The sequence below is a fragment of the Pelodiscus sinensis genome, chromosome 9 (genome assembly GCF_049634645.1).
Source record: "Pelodiscus sinensis isolate JC-2024 chromosome 9, ASM4963464v1, whole genome shotgun sequence".
NCBI classification, from domain to species: domain Eukaryota; kingdom Metazoa; phylum Chordata; order Testudines; family Trionychidae; genus Pelodiscus; species Pelodiscus sinensis.
This window is the reverse complement of record NC_134719.1, coordinates 43950107-43963324: the sequence shown is the minus strand read 5'-3', so window position 1 is coordinate 43963324 and position 13218 is coordinate 43950107. Positions and strand designations below refer to the sequence as shown.

Here is a 13218-nt window from a genome sequence, read left to right as displayed (position 1 = left end):
TGAGCATGCAGCACCCACAGGGGCTGCACCAGAGCCAATCTAACAGATACCACTAGGGGAAAAATTTCCAGCAGTTGTGCCTGGGGTATCCACACACCTACAATGAAATAACATGTGCAGCACTTGAAGAACTACACACACATTAACTGTATATATGCATAATATGAAGAAAAGAAGAAAACGTGAAGAACGTAAAGCATTTCCAGCAACTGTCATGGGCAGTAAGAAAGAACTGAAGGGAGTGCAGTGCTGGACAGGCCCTTTATACCAGCACTATAATCACATGAGTTCATTGGGTGCCAGAGCTGACCTGATGGGTACTACAGAGAAAATTTTCAGGTGACTGAGCATAGGACATGCTACAGTGTAATGGACATGTACAATCACTCGAAGAATTCTTTTTACCATGCAAAAGGGAAGAAATGCTGAAGCATATTTAAGTTGTCTCTCTGTAAAGTGCACAAATCTCAAGAGTAGTGAACAGCTTAATGAAATATAAAAAGTCTAGGTTAGTTTTAATGTACGATTCCAGCTCAGCTCTGTTCGTTATGGTAGGTGAGGACAGGGAACAAAAAGTCAAAGGAAAGATTTTTGAAAAATATTACCACAAGCACAGCTTTATAGATTCATAAGGCCAGAAGAGGCCACTATGATAAAGTGTGACCTGCTGTACAATGCAGGTTATATGACTTTCCTATGATGGCAACAATTCTTGGTTACCATCCCTATTAAAATGTGTGCCTTATTTTCAGTCTGAATTAATCTTATAGAAAGGGTCTATTGATTTATAAAGGCTGGTTCTAGGAATTACTTTCCATTTGGATGGCTGTCTTATTGACTTATTTCAAGTCTGGGGTCTAGTTTAATCTGAGGAAGGAAGAAAAAGAAGGAAATAGTCATCTCACATTAATTTCAAATATCTGCACTGACCAGTTTTTCAAAAAATAAATTTGTCGTACCAAACTATAAATCATTAACCAGCTCTCCGATTCTATCAATGTAGTTTTGGGCCCTGTAACTAGGTGCCACCATCCCTTCTTGGGCAGTGGTTGCCCTCGCAAAAAAACGGCTCAGAAAAACCTCAAGGTTGTGCAAACCCATATCTTTAGTCACCCAAGATTATCCCACCATTGCCCAACTATACAGACTTTACAGGGGTTCTTCCCCGGCAGAATGAGTCCTCAGTTAGTCCAGCTTCTTCCTGACTGACCTCTCCTTCGTTGCCTGCCCCCCACTTATGGCTCTTTCCCAGCCTATATAGCCCTTAGCTTGTCAAACTGCATGTGTTGCCAATCCTCAGGCCAGCTTTGGGCCTTTTCATCACCCCAATCTGTTCCTCCTGATTTGAGCTGACAGGGCAGGAGCTAATTAGGTTCTCTTGCACCAGCACTCTGCTACAAAACAAAATATAGTTTACAGACATCAGCTCTAGATCTAAAAGTTGATTAATAAAGGAATTTTACATAATTTTCAACATTATAGTTACGAGACTAGCCTGAGCTACTGAACACATTCTATTCTCAATTTCAAAAATACTCCCTTTTTTAAGATTCCTCTCAGAGTAGGATTAAATTTCTGCTGCTAAAATGGCTAAATTGAAAGCAGGCAGACAAGATGAGGTTGGGTTATCAATTTTTTAGCATGTCATTAAATAGTTACAAGAAAGTAATTTTATAGTCTTCCTGTCTGTTATATTGTCTGACTTGAATTACTTCATTATTCACTAACCAAGTGCATAACAAAGGCTACATTGAAACAACAGAGAACAAGCTTCATTCATTTCTTACTTTTAGGGAAATTCTGTCCCAGCTAAACAGGATAATGCTCTTTAAGATGTTTTTGTGGAAATATTCACATCAGTGCTTCATTTTGTTATTCTACTTATTCGCCTGGTCTTCTTTTCTCCCAAAGGTTTTTGTCCTGCAGAAGTTCTCATTTGTAAAACTACTTCATGCTCATCGGCCACTCTAAGTAATTAATCTCATACAGCTCCTTTTTGCTCTTTTTTAAAACTTTGACTTTTTTCCTCCTCTCTTTTCCCAACTAATAAACTAAACCTTTTCTTTACCTGATGAAATGCATCCTAGAATACTTAAGGAGCTGATACAGGCGGTATATGAGCCTTTAGCTATCATCTGAAAAATCATGGAAGACAAGAGAGATTCCAGAAGACTGGAAAAGGGCAACTATAGTGCCCATCTATAAAAAGGGAAATAAGAACAACCCAGGAAACTACAGACCAGTCAGTTTAACTTCTGTGCCAGGAAAGATAATGGAGCAAATAATTAAGGAATTCATCTGCAAACAGCTGGAAGATAATAAAGTGATAGGGAACAGCCAGCATGGATTTGTAAAGAACAAACCAATCATGTCAAACCAATCTCAGAGCTTTGTTTGATAGGACAACAAGTCTTGTGGATAAGGGAGAAGCGGTGGATGTATACCTAGACCAGGGGTGACCAACCCACGGCTCGTGAAGAAAAAAATTGCGGCTTCTGACGGAACCAGGACAGAACCCGGAACCGCTCAGGTCAGCCGCTCTCACAGCCGGGCCGCTGAGAGCCGTATGCGTGCTCACAGCCTGTGCCGTTCCTCTCACAGCCCCCAGAGCACTATGTCATATCCTGCACGTGCAGGAAGGGTCGCAAACATGATAGCAGCCTGAGCATAAGGTTAGTGGGGGAGGGGTACTGGGTTAGAGTGGGGAGGGGTGGTGTCTGGCTCTGGGGGAGGGGAAGGGAGGGGTGGCGGTGGCGGGGAAGAGGTGCGCATGACATGCCAGCTACTCAGCACGCCGGCTGCTCAGCGCACGTGTCCCAGCGCCTAGAGGGAGACGCACAGCTGTAGCGGCAGCAGCTCCAGGACCCAAGAATTAGGTTGGGGTGGGGAGGAGGAGAGGGTGCCTGGTTTTAGTCTGGGGGAGTGGAGGCGACTGAGTTTGAGGGCGGTGGGGTGCGCACAGTGTCCCAGCCAGCATGTCTCAAGGCCGGCCACTCAGCACACGCGCCCCAGCGCCTGGCGGGTGACGCATGTGGCTGTAGTGGCGGCTCCGCCGCCAGGACCCAAGAATTAGGTTAGAGTGGGGAGCGGGGGGAATTGGTATAGAGGGGGGCCGGTGGTAATTGGGTTAAGGGTGTGTATGCCTAGCTCTGGGGATTGGATTAGAGGGGGGTGTGGGTGTGCGCACGCACAAAGCTCTGGGGAAGGGAAGAGAGATTGGGTTAGAGCAGGAGAGGGGAAGGGGAAGCGCTTCCTGAGACCCAGGATCCCCAAGTACTGGCCCCAGCTGTCCGTCCCTTCCTCCTGGCCAGACCCCTCCCCCCGATGAATACCCTGACACAGAACCCACCAGCACCATGCCCCAGAACCCTGTCCCTTTCCCCCACCAGCACATTTGGGGCCACATTAGTGAGGCCTGGGGATGGGGGGTTGGAGGAGTTATTTTTTTTGCATCTCACTTGTGTGGCCTCAACTGACTTTTCTGTGGGTCAGTGACCCCTGACTCAAAACAGGTTCCCCAGCCCTCTCGTAAAAAAAGACAACGCTGAAACATTTTGTGTTTGACATAATATTTTATTTAAAAATGAAGCCTGGCCAACGAGCCCCCAGTTGGGGCCAAGCCCCCATCTGGTCACAGCATCATAACATTCCTGCACCCCCACCCCAAACCTGAGCCTATCATACACTGGAACTCCCTGTCCTGCACCCCCACATCCCCAGTCTTCTGCCACAAAACTCCTGCACCATCCACACACTGCAAATCTGTGCCTGAGCCCCTCATACTCCCAGCTTTCCTGCCCTGAGTCCTTCATGCACCCCAGCCCAAACTCCTGCACCCTCACAGCCACAAACGTGCAGCTTGCTCAGCACCCCAACCCTTAACCTGACCCCAACACTCTCCAGCCTGAAGCCCCCTCCCTGAGCCAGCATCCTCTTCTCTACTTCCTCCTGCACCCAAATTCCCTCACAGAGCTTGCATCTCTCACCCCTTCCCAGTGCTTTTTTTGTGAGCCACAACAGCAGTGGAGACAGTGTGAAAAGCAAGGGCAAAGATGTTGGGGGGGAGGAGGAGGAGGAGAGAGGGGGCAGGGCTGTGAAGACCCAGGGCAAAGTTGTTAACAACAACAACAAAAAATGGCCGTGGCCTGGGACGGATGTATCAGCACCTATTTTCCTTCAGCGCAACTTCCCCCAGGCTCCCAAAAATTTTGCCCCGGCTCCTCACGCTGTCTCCACTGCTATTGTGGCTCTTCATCTGGAACGGGTTGGCCACCCCGACCTAGACTTTAGTAAGGCATTTGATACAGTCTCGCAGGATCTTATCAATAAACTAGGCAATTACAACTTAGATGTGGCTACTATAAGATGGGTGCATAACTGATTGGATAGTCGTTTTCAGAGAGATTAACGGTTCACAATCCTGCTCGAAGGGCATAATAAGTGGGGTTCCGCAGGGGTCTGTTTTGGGACCAGTTATGTTCAATATCTTCATCAACGATTTAGATATTGGCATAGAGAGTATGCTTATTAAGTTTGCAGATGATATCAAGCTGGGAGGGGTTGCTACTACTTTGGAGGATGGGGTCATAATTCAAAATGATCTAGACAAACTGGAGAAATGGTCTGAGGTAAATAGCATGAAGTTTAATAAGGATGCAACATACTCCACTTAGGAAGGAACAATCAGTCTCTCACATACAAAATGGGAAGCAAGTATCTAGGAAGAAGTACTGCAGAAAGGGATCTAGGGGTCGTAGTGCATTACAAGCTAAATATGAGTCAACAATGTGATGCTGTTGCAAAAAAAGCAAACATGATTCTGGTACGCATTAACAGGAGTGTTGTGAGTAAGACACGAGAAGTCTTTCTTCCGCTCTACTCTGCACTGATTAGGCCTCAGTTGGAGTATTGTGTCCAGTTCTGGGAACCACATTCCAAGAAAGATGTGGAGAAATTGGAAAAGGTCCAGAGAAGAGCAAGAAGAATGATCAAAGGTATAGAGAATGTGACCTATGAAGGAAGACTGAAAGAACTGGGCTTGTTTAGTTTGGAAAGGAGAAGACTGAGGGGGGACATGATAGCGGTTTTCAGGCATCTAAAAGGGTGTCACAAGGAGGAGGAAGAAAAATTGTTCTCCTTGGCCTCTGATAGGACAAGAAGCAATGGGCTTAAACTGCAGCAAGGGAGGTTTAGGTTGGACATTAGGAAAAACTTCCTAACTGTCAGGGTGGTTAAACACTGGAATAAGTTGCCTACGGAGGTTGTGGAATTTCCATCTCTGGAGATATTTAAGAGCAAATTAGACAGACATCTATCAGGGATGTCTAAATGGTACTGGGTCCTGCCATGAGGCAGGGGGCTGACTCAATGACCTCAAGGTCCCTTCCAGTTCTAGTGTTTTATGATTCTATGATTCTCTCAACTACTTCTCCATGCTGCATTTTAACCTCTAAATAGTTAAACAAAAAGAGCAAGAGACAGAAGAGAAGAAAAGGGAGAGAGGAAGAAGAGGAAGAAGAGAAACTATGCCTGGATCTCTAGGGTTTAAAAAGTGTGACCCGTGTCATGACCCCATGCCTGGGGGACTCACATATTTTCCAGAAATATGCCCACTGCTGCAGCCTCATGGCCACAGCCTTGAGAGACAGACCTCAGGCTGAAAATGCTCCTTTTTTTACAAGTTACTCCAGCCCTCGAAGACTTAATAACAGGAGCCGTTTAGACCCCAGCCTGAGAGGTCCCAACCAACCAAGGCAGCCACGAAACAGCCTGCCATACTGACTCTGAGAGAAGGTAAGGGAGATAGGCCGGGCACCGCCACTACCATGTTGAGATGCGTCTCTACCAGCACCGATTCCAAGACCTACCATCAGTCGCAATCACCAGCATCTACTCAGGTGGCACTGGTAGCACCATTGAGGAAGTAATTCTCTCCAACCTGTCCCCCTCTGACAGTCTCAAGCAAATTCAAAGACCTGTTCAAGAGGCTAGCAACTAGTCAGGAGATCCCCCCCTTCAAGCAGTCCAGAAAAAACAACTATTAAAAATCCTCCAACTCATGGTGCCTGCCAAAATAGCATTGTTCATCAATGAGGCCATCATGGAAACCTCTGACGAGATCTGGCAGACCCCTGTATTGATCCCAGCAACCAACAAGAGAGCCGACATGAAGTATTTTATCCCGGCCAAGGACATGGACTTCTTGTTCTCCCACCCACAACCTAATTCCCTGGTTGTGGAGGCAGACCATCAGCAGGCTAAACTGCCTCAGTTCAAGACTACTGCTCAGGATAAGAATAATAAGAGACTAGATCTCTTCAGCGGATAGGTACTTCCATCTGCCACGCACCAACTCAGGGTCACCAACTACTCTGCCCTACTGGTGAATTATCATTTTGACAACTATTCTAAACTGGCAGAGCTCATCGAACACCTCCCAGAAAGTCAGTACAGAAAGCTATCATACAGGAGGGGCATACAATAGCACATACTGTGCTCCAGTCATCTCTTGATGTTGCCAACACTGCCGCTCACATGATAGCAATTGTGATGCATAAAGCATCTTGGCTTCAAGCCTCTCATGTTTCAAAGGAGCTGCAGGGCAAGGTGAAGGACCTTCCCCTTTGACAATGACAAACTCTTTTCAAGGAAAGCCAATGAAGCCCTCCATACCAGTAAGACTCCTGAACCACAATGTGCACCTTGGGCATTTACATGCCACCTTGCCAACAAAGATGCTATACACCCACCCAGAAGCCCCCTACAGCCATCGTCAACACAGGGGGGTTGATTATAACCAGTCCAAATCAACAAATGAAGTGCCCCCCCCCCCCCCCAGAGCCACTCCTCCCCAAGCCTCTAAGCAGCAGTTTTGAGGATTTGGAACCTCCCTCTCACGGCAGTGCCACCTTTTCACCCACTAATTACACCCCTTTTACCAACAATGGGTGCATACAACAGCTCAGTGGTACCAGAGCTCACCCGCACAGGATACGTCATCCCTTTCACTCCCCTCAACCTCACCAACTATCCATTCCTCTTCGGGTATCCCACCCACAAGCAACTTTTTACACCATGAGGTCAACTACATACTTCATACTGGAATCGTGGAACAGGTCCCCAGCCTTTACTGAGGCAGGGGTTTTACTCCAACTACTCTCTCACCCAGAAGAAAGCTGGCAGATGAAGGCCAATTCTCAACCTCCGCAAACTAGACAAGTTTCTGCACAAACAACGCTTTAAGATGTCACTCTTGTGACAATAATTCTGGCACTAGACGAGGGGCACTGGTTCGCAGCCCTCAACCCACAAGACATTTATTTTCATATCAACATCCACCCCTCCCACAAACACTACCTCGAGTTCACTATAGGGCAGGACCATTTTCAGTACAGTATTCTACCTTTTAGACTGTCCTCTGCCCCCAGAGTTCCCTGTCCTGCAAGACCCTGGCAGTGGCTACCACCTATCTATGGAGACAAGGAGGCATCGTCTTCCCTTGTCTCGATGACTGCCTGATAAAGGCAAATTGGCTTGCTAAACCCTCAGAAAAACTGAAATTTTTTTTGTGATCGCACACAGCAATGGATTTCAATAGTACACAGTTCCAGCACACAGGGTTCCAGGGCAGAGCTATGGAAGGAATAAAAAAAAATGGAATTTCTTGAAAGAACAGAACCAAACTTGTAGAAGTATGGAATTACTTTTTTTTTAATTATTTTTTTCAATCTCACATAGTTCTTGGGTTCAAGACCAAGTGAGACACTGTTAGGTCAAATCTGAACCAAATTTTAGATGTTAAAAGATATGCTTTGACAAAATCTAAAACGGTTAGAAAAGTTTGTAATAGAAAGTTCCCACCATCCAGTGCAAATATTTTCCATCAGAGTTTGCACTGTACTAATGCAAGAGGGAAAAATGAAATCAACTAGGCAACCAACTAGTCTATTTTCTCAGCTTTAACAAGAAAAAGATAACTAACAGACTAAACAATAAGTGATTTTTTTTATATTTCTTTCAATTTTAAGGTACAGTCGCACTAGTAACACAAGTAAATAAATTGATTCCTGTTGAAAATTTTGCTGTTACTTTTTAATAAGCACAGTATTGAAAATGCACATAAGATTTCTACTATTAAACACAGTACTTAAAAATTCATACAAAATAGTACATTGTCTTACCTGTAGCGAACATGAAAGGAATGATCTTCACGCATCCTTATCAAAACATTACTTTCTTCCATTGAGTTGCATTATCAGAAAAGTGTTCTATAGGCAGGACAAGTGCCTCGGTACGTAGAATTGTTTTCAGTACACTATTCCAAGTTAGTATATTAACAAGTTGGAGTTAATACATCCCACGCTCCTGATGAAATACTCTTCTTTATTAATAAGGAAAAGAGACCAGTGACAAACAGAGTTAACTTTCCATAAACGTGGTTCAAGTTCTTGTGTCTGTGGCCCCTGCAGTTCCATTCAGCTGCATTTCTGCAAAAGGAACACAACATGCTTGGCTTGAAGTCTCATTTTCAAAGAATAACTGATAGCTACCTTCAGCTGATGCAAAAAGTAAAGCTATCCCTGCTGAATGCTAAATCATTTCAATCACTATAAGTGAGATAGGCAAAGCATTTCACGGTAACCATGGGAATTCTTGCATGAAAGTAACTGGGAAAAAAAATCAAGAAAGATTTAACAGAAAGCACTCTTTGTTCAGCTAGAGTTTGAATCGGCTACCATTATGTCACTAGTCTTTTGTCCTGGGTACAATTCCAAGTGACAAGCTTAAAAGATAAATATATATGAGTTTGATTTTAATACAGCACCTTTCATTTCAACATGATTTACATATAAGCATGCATTTGTGAATAATATAGCTACGCATTCCAGCAAGAGATTTTAGACATGTCAAAACATGACAGCAAAACTCAGGTACATTATATAGTCACCAGAAAAGGGAGGGAACTCTGAAGCCCTAATTCAATCTACAGGACCGTACACAGTGGGTGTGAATTTTTTAATAATAATTCATGGGTGTAACACATACATTTCAAGATTTAATTGCAGTCTTCCTGGACTGGGAAGGACTGTGTTACAACCTACATATTAGAAGTGCCAAAAATGCCTTGCCCCACTGAGGAAAAAAAATGATTATAGATTTTGAATGCAGAGGAATGAGGGAATTATAGTTCCCATACTAGTGGTAACTGAACCTCCCTGAGGTACACAGTTGTACATACATTAATTTTTATGTCATTATAAAAAAGTACGAGATAAACAAGCAATGCACGAGGGGCCAATTTATATTGCTGGGATTTCCCACAACTTTAAATTATCCAATTACTATATTTGTCTGAATCATAGCATTTTGTATACTATAGCCTTGAAAAAGAGGCAAAAGTGAACAAGAAATCAGGGCATTATTTGAACGTATGTCAATGATCGCATTGAAACAAACACAATGTTTTTGTTCATAATGCAGTTCAAATGAAAACGTAAGAATCTCTAGACAGTCAGAAGGATGTGTCAGCACCACACACTGACCTCAGGTCTTCAGGACACAGGCTTGTGGATTCTGTTTTCAAGTCCAAACTTGAAAATTTACATTGCATTATAAAGATAGGTTTACAGTTACATGTCCCTGGTCTCACAGACATGCTAATGCATCAGTATGTGCATACTACACAAACCTTTTGACTTGGGTTTGTTGCTTGATCTGCATCCATAATGCAAAACAACAGCATTTGACTACAGTCTCAACAGAACTTGGCCTCAGAACCTCTCCAAGACCAAGGTACTACGGGTGTGTCTAGACTACAGAGTTTTGTCGACAAAAGTGGACTTTTGTCGACAAAACTATACCTGCGTCTACACTACCGTTTTGTCGACGCTGGTAAACCTCATTTTACGAGGCATAACACCTTCTGTCGACAGAGTTCTGTCAACAGAAGGTGTTATTGCATGTAAACTGTCCTTGCGTCTACACTGCCATGTCGACAAAGCAGCTTGCTTTGTCGACAGAACTGAATGTAGTGTAGACTCTCTTTGTCGACAGAAGCTTTGCCGACAGTATCTGTCGACAAAACTTCTGTCGACAAAACCCTGTAGTCTAGACGTACCCTACGACTGGGCCCTGAGTACTTACTAACCCCAAGTTAGACTGATTTATGGATGGATGGAAGGCTCAGCATGCACTGTAAACGTACCTTAGATGTGTGTAAAAGTACCTTAGGCGTTCATATGGGTTTAGATTTTCTAAGATTAAAGGGATTCAGGCAATGTGGCGTTTGTTCCAATGGGAGAAATTTCATTTTTGGAGACAAGTCTACACAGAAGAAAAAATAACGTGGCAGTGAGTCTTAGCATGTAAGTCAACTTATTCAGGCTCACTGTGCAAGCTAAAAATAGCAATATAGACGTTCAGTCTCAGCATCCAGACTCCAGCCCAGGGATGAGCAATAAAATGGCAGCAATTCACCAGGGTTAGCTCCTGGTGGGCTGCTGCCACTATATTTATCTGCACCACTGCAGGTATGGGCAATCGCAGATCCCATTGGCTGGGAACAGCAATCCATGGCCAACAGGAGTTGTATCTGTGGAGGTGCAGATAAATACAGTAGAGCGTGGGGCCATCCAGGGGCTAACCCTGGCAGACCTGATCACCAAACTCCCCATTCCCCAAGAGATCTCTGCCCTATGGTTTTCCTTGGGACTCTCCAGAAATTGTATAGAAAATTGCACAAGGTTAACAAGGTTGCTTCACTGGCTCTTGAGAAAAGAACAACCCTTAGTGTAGGGAAAAAAGGAGCAGGAGACTTTTAAGAGGTTAGAACAAGTACTAGTGACAGCACCCGCGCTAGCTCATCCACAAAGGGAACTCCGTTCTACTTAGAATTACCTACTGCTCTTGTTAGTTTGGGGACTGTCTTATTACAGAAGAAAGGGGGAAATCTGAGGCCGCTCGCCCAGGCTTCCAAAACACCGAGTGAGGGAGAGGCACAGTACAACCTATGTGAGCGAGAGGGGCTGGCACTGGCATGCTCCCTGACTCAGTGGGAGTATCTAACAGGGACAGCTCCATCGCAGTCAGGACTTGCTACACACCAGTTAAATTAGTCATATCAGGATGCATAAATGAAGACCATATGTCATCTCCAAGATTAGATGGATGAACACTGAGTATAATAAATCAGGAAATAACATCAGAGAAGGTTCTGCATATGGGAATACTACCATATTAGGGCTGTCAATTAACGCATGTTAATGCCTGCGATTAACACAGGGCAGAATTAACACATTACAAAAATTAACATGCATTAATTGCAGGTGCTAGCGTGGAGCCCGGGTTCAGCTGTACTGCTGCTGCCCCTTTGAAACGTCGCAACAGAGTTTCAAAAGGGCAGCAGTGCAGGGAGCCCAGGGTCTGCTGGGGACTACAGCTGATCCTGGGCTCCCCACGGTGCTGCCACTTTGAACACTGGGCTCCCTGCAGCGTTTCAAAATGGCAACAGCGCATGGAGCCCAGGGTAAGTGGGGGAGTCCCCAGCTGATCCCAGGCTCCAGGCAGCACTGCTTCTTTGAAACACTGGGAGGAGCCTCATGCTGGGCTCCCTAAAATGTTTTAAAGTGGCAGCATCATGTAGAGCCCGAGATCAGCGGTTCCACGGCACTGTCGCTTTGAAATGCCGCATGTAGCCTGGGGACACCTGGTCTGGCCCAGGTTTCAAGCAGCACTGCTGTTTTCAAGTACCCCCTTCGTATCCCTTCCTGTCCCCCTCTTGATGCCTCTTTCTGATAGAGGCAGCAAAGGGGGAGGGGAGGAAGCAACCAGTCCCTCACATCACTACTGCAGAGAAATTAATTAGTTATTTCTTCTAGAGCAAGAGCCCTGCATGTTGCTCTGTGTGGAAAGGAATATCAGCGTGCTGGACTGGGATAAAATCCACAAGGAACAGTAGCTCTCATGCCCACAACCACTGGCACATGCATCCGTTTTGGGTTCACCACCCCTACCCCAAGAGCATCACACATCTCTTTGCATATATCACCCCCCTCAACTCATCACCTTTCCCTAACTGATCCCTCACAGCTTAGCACCCCACATGCAGAAAACCTCCATCTTCATTAATTTGTGCCCCCAACCAGTCAACGACCCGCTTCAGCCAGCCCCCACCTCCAGTATTCGACACCCCCGGCTCAGCACCCTCCCCTCCAGCCAGCCCCCACCTCCAGTATTCGACACCCCCGGCTCAGCCCCCACCCCTCCAGCCAGCCCCCACCTCCAGTATTCGACACCCCCGGCTCAGCCCCCACCCCTCCAGCCAGCCCCCACCTCCAGTATTCGACACCCCCGGCTCAGCCCCCACCCCTCCAGCCAGCCCCCACCTCCAGTATTCGACACCCCCGGCTCAGCCCCCACCCCTCCAGCCAGCCCCCACCTCCAGTATTCGACACCCCCTCCCTCCAGTCAGCTCGCACCCCCATCGTCTGCCCCTCCCCCAGCTCGCCCCCCCAGTAATCGATACCCCTCTCAGCGGCCGCTCCAGCTCAACCCCCCACACCTGCCCTCAGCGATACCCTGAGTCACCTACTGCCCCTTGGCGCCCCCAAAGCTGCTGCCTGCACAGTCGATACCCCAACTCTCCACGCGACACCTCACACTGCCCCAGCAGCGCCCCGAGCTGCCCACGTCTCACCCCTAGGGCCGCTCTGTCCGGGGCTGCTGGGCTCGGAGTGCGGCCCCGCCCGCCCCAGGCCTGGCCTGGCCTCGCCTCACCTCAGTACTGGGGTCGCCCGCAGCTGCCGGACTCCTCCTGGTCCGATCGCCCGTCTCGCACACCCCCGCAGCAACACCCCGCCCACCGCGCTACTGACCAACCCCACAGCGACACCCGCTGCAGCGCAAGAAGGGGGGGGAACCCCGATGCTGCCAACAGACGTTGCTCCACCCCCCCTGCGCACCCACTTCGAACTCGCCAATAGCAGGCGCCGCTTTCGCCGACGCTCTTACACCAATGTCGTTCCCCTCCCCCTGTGGCAAGGAAACCCAACGGCTCCGCCACTGTCGCGTTCTGCGCGTGCGTCAAGAGTTCCTTACCGTTTTCGTTCTGACGCCGGGCAGAGCTGGCCAATGGGAGGCCGGGCTTTGAGTGGGCTCTGGTCCTGTTCTAGGGCGGGAGGTCGCGTAGTCAGTGCGGTGGGGAGGGGAAGAGGTGCCTCG

The 13218-nt window shown here is 46.9% G+C and overlaps 1 protein-coding gene across 5 annotated transcripts in view; it reads right to left on the bottom strand.

Annotated features, from left to right (window-relative positions):
• The window catches only part of GPSM2 (G protein signaling modulator 2), a 56528-nt gene extending 43546 nt beyond the window's left edge, over positions 1-12982 (bottom strand). Inside the window, exons 1-3 of one of the 5 annotated variants that reach the window (XM_075936666.1) lie at positions 12775-12982; positions 10205-10323; positions 8181-8486 (exon numbers count right to left, since the gene is read on the bottom strand). In XM_075936666.1, coding sequence (XP_075792781.1) covers positions 8181-8242 — 62 coding nt within the window. In that variant the 5' untranslated portion in view covers positions 8243-8486; positions 10205-10323; positions 12775-12982. Of the gene's footprint in view, positions 1-8180; positions 8487-10204; positions 10324-12694 lie in introns of all 5 variants that reach the window. The other 4 variants (XM_075936665.1, XM_075936663.1, XM_075936662.1 and 1 more) reach the window with 4 other exon arrangements.
• Positions 12983-13218: the final 236 nt, after the last annotated feature.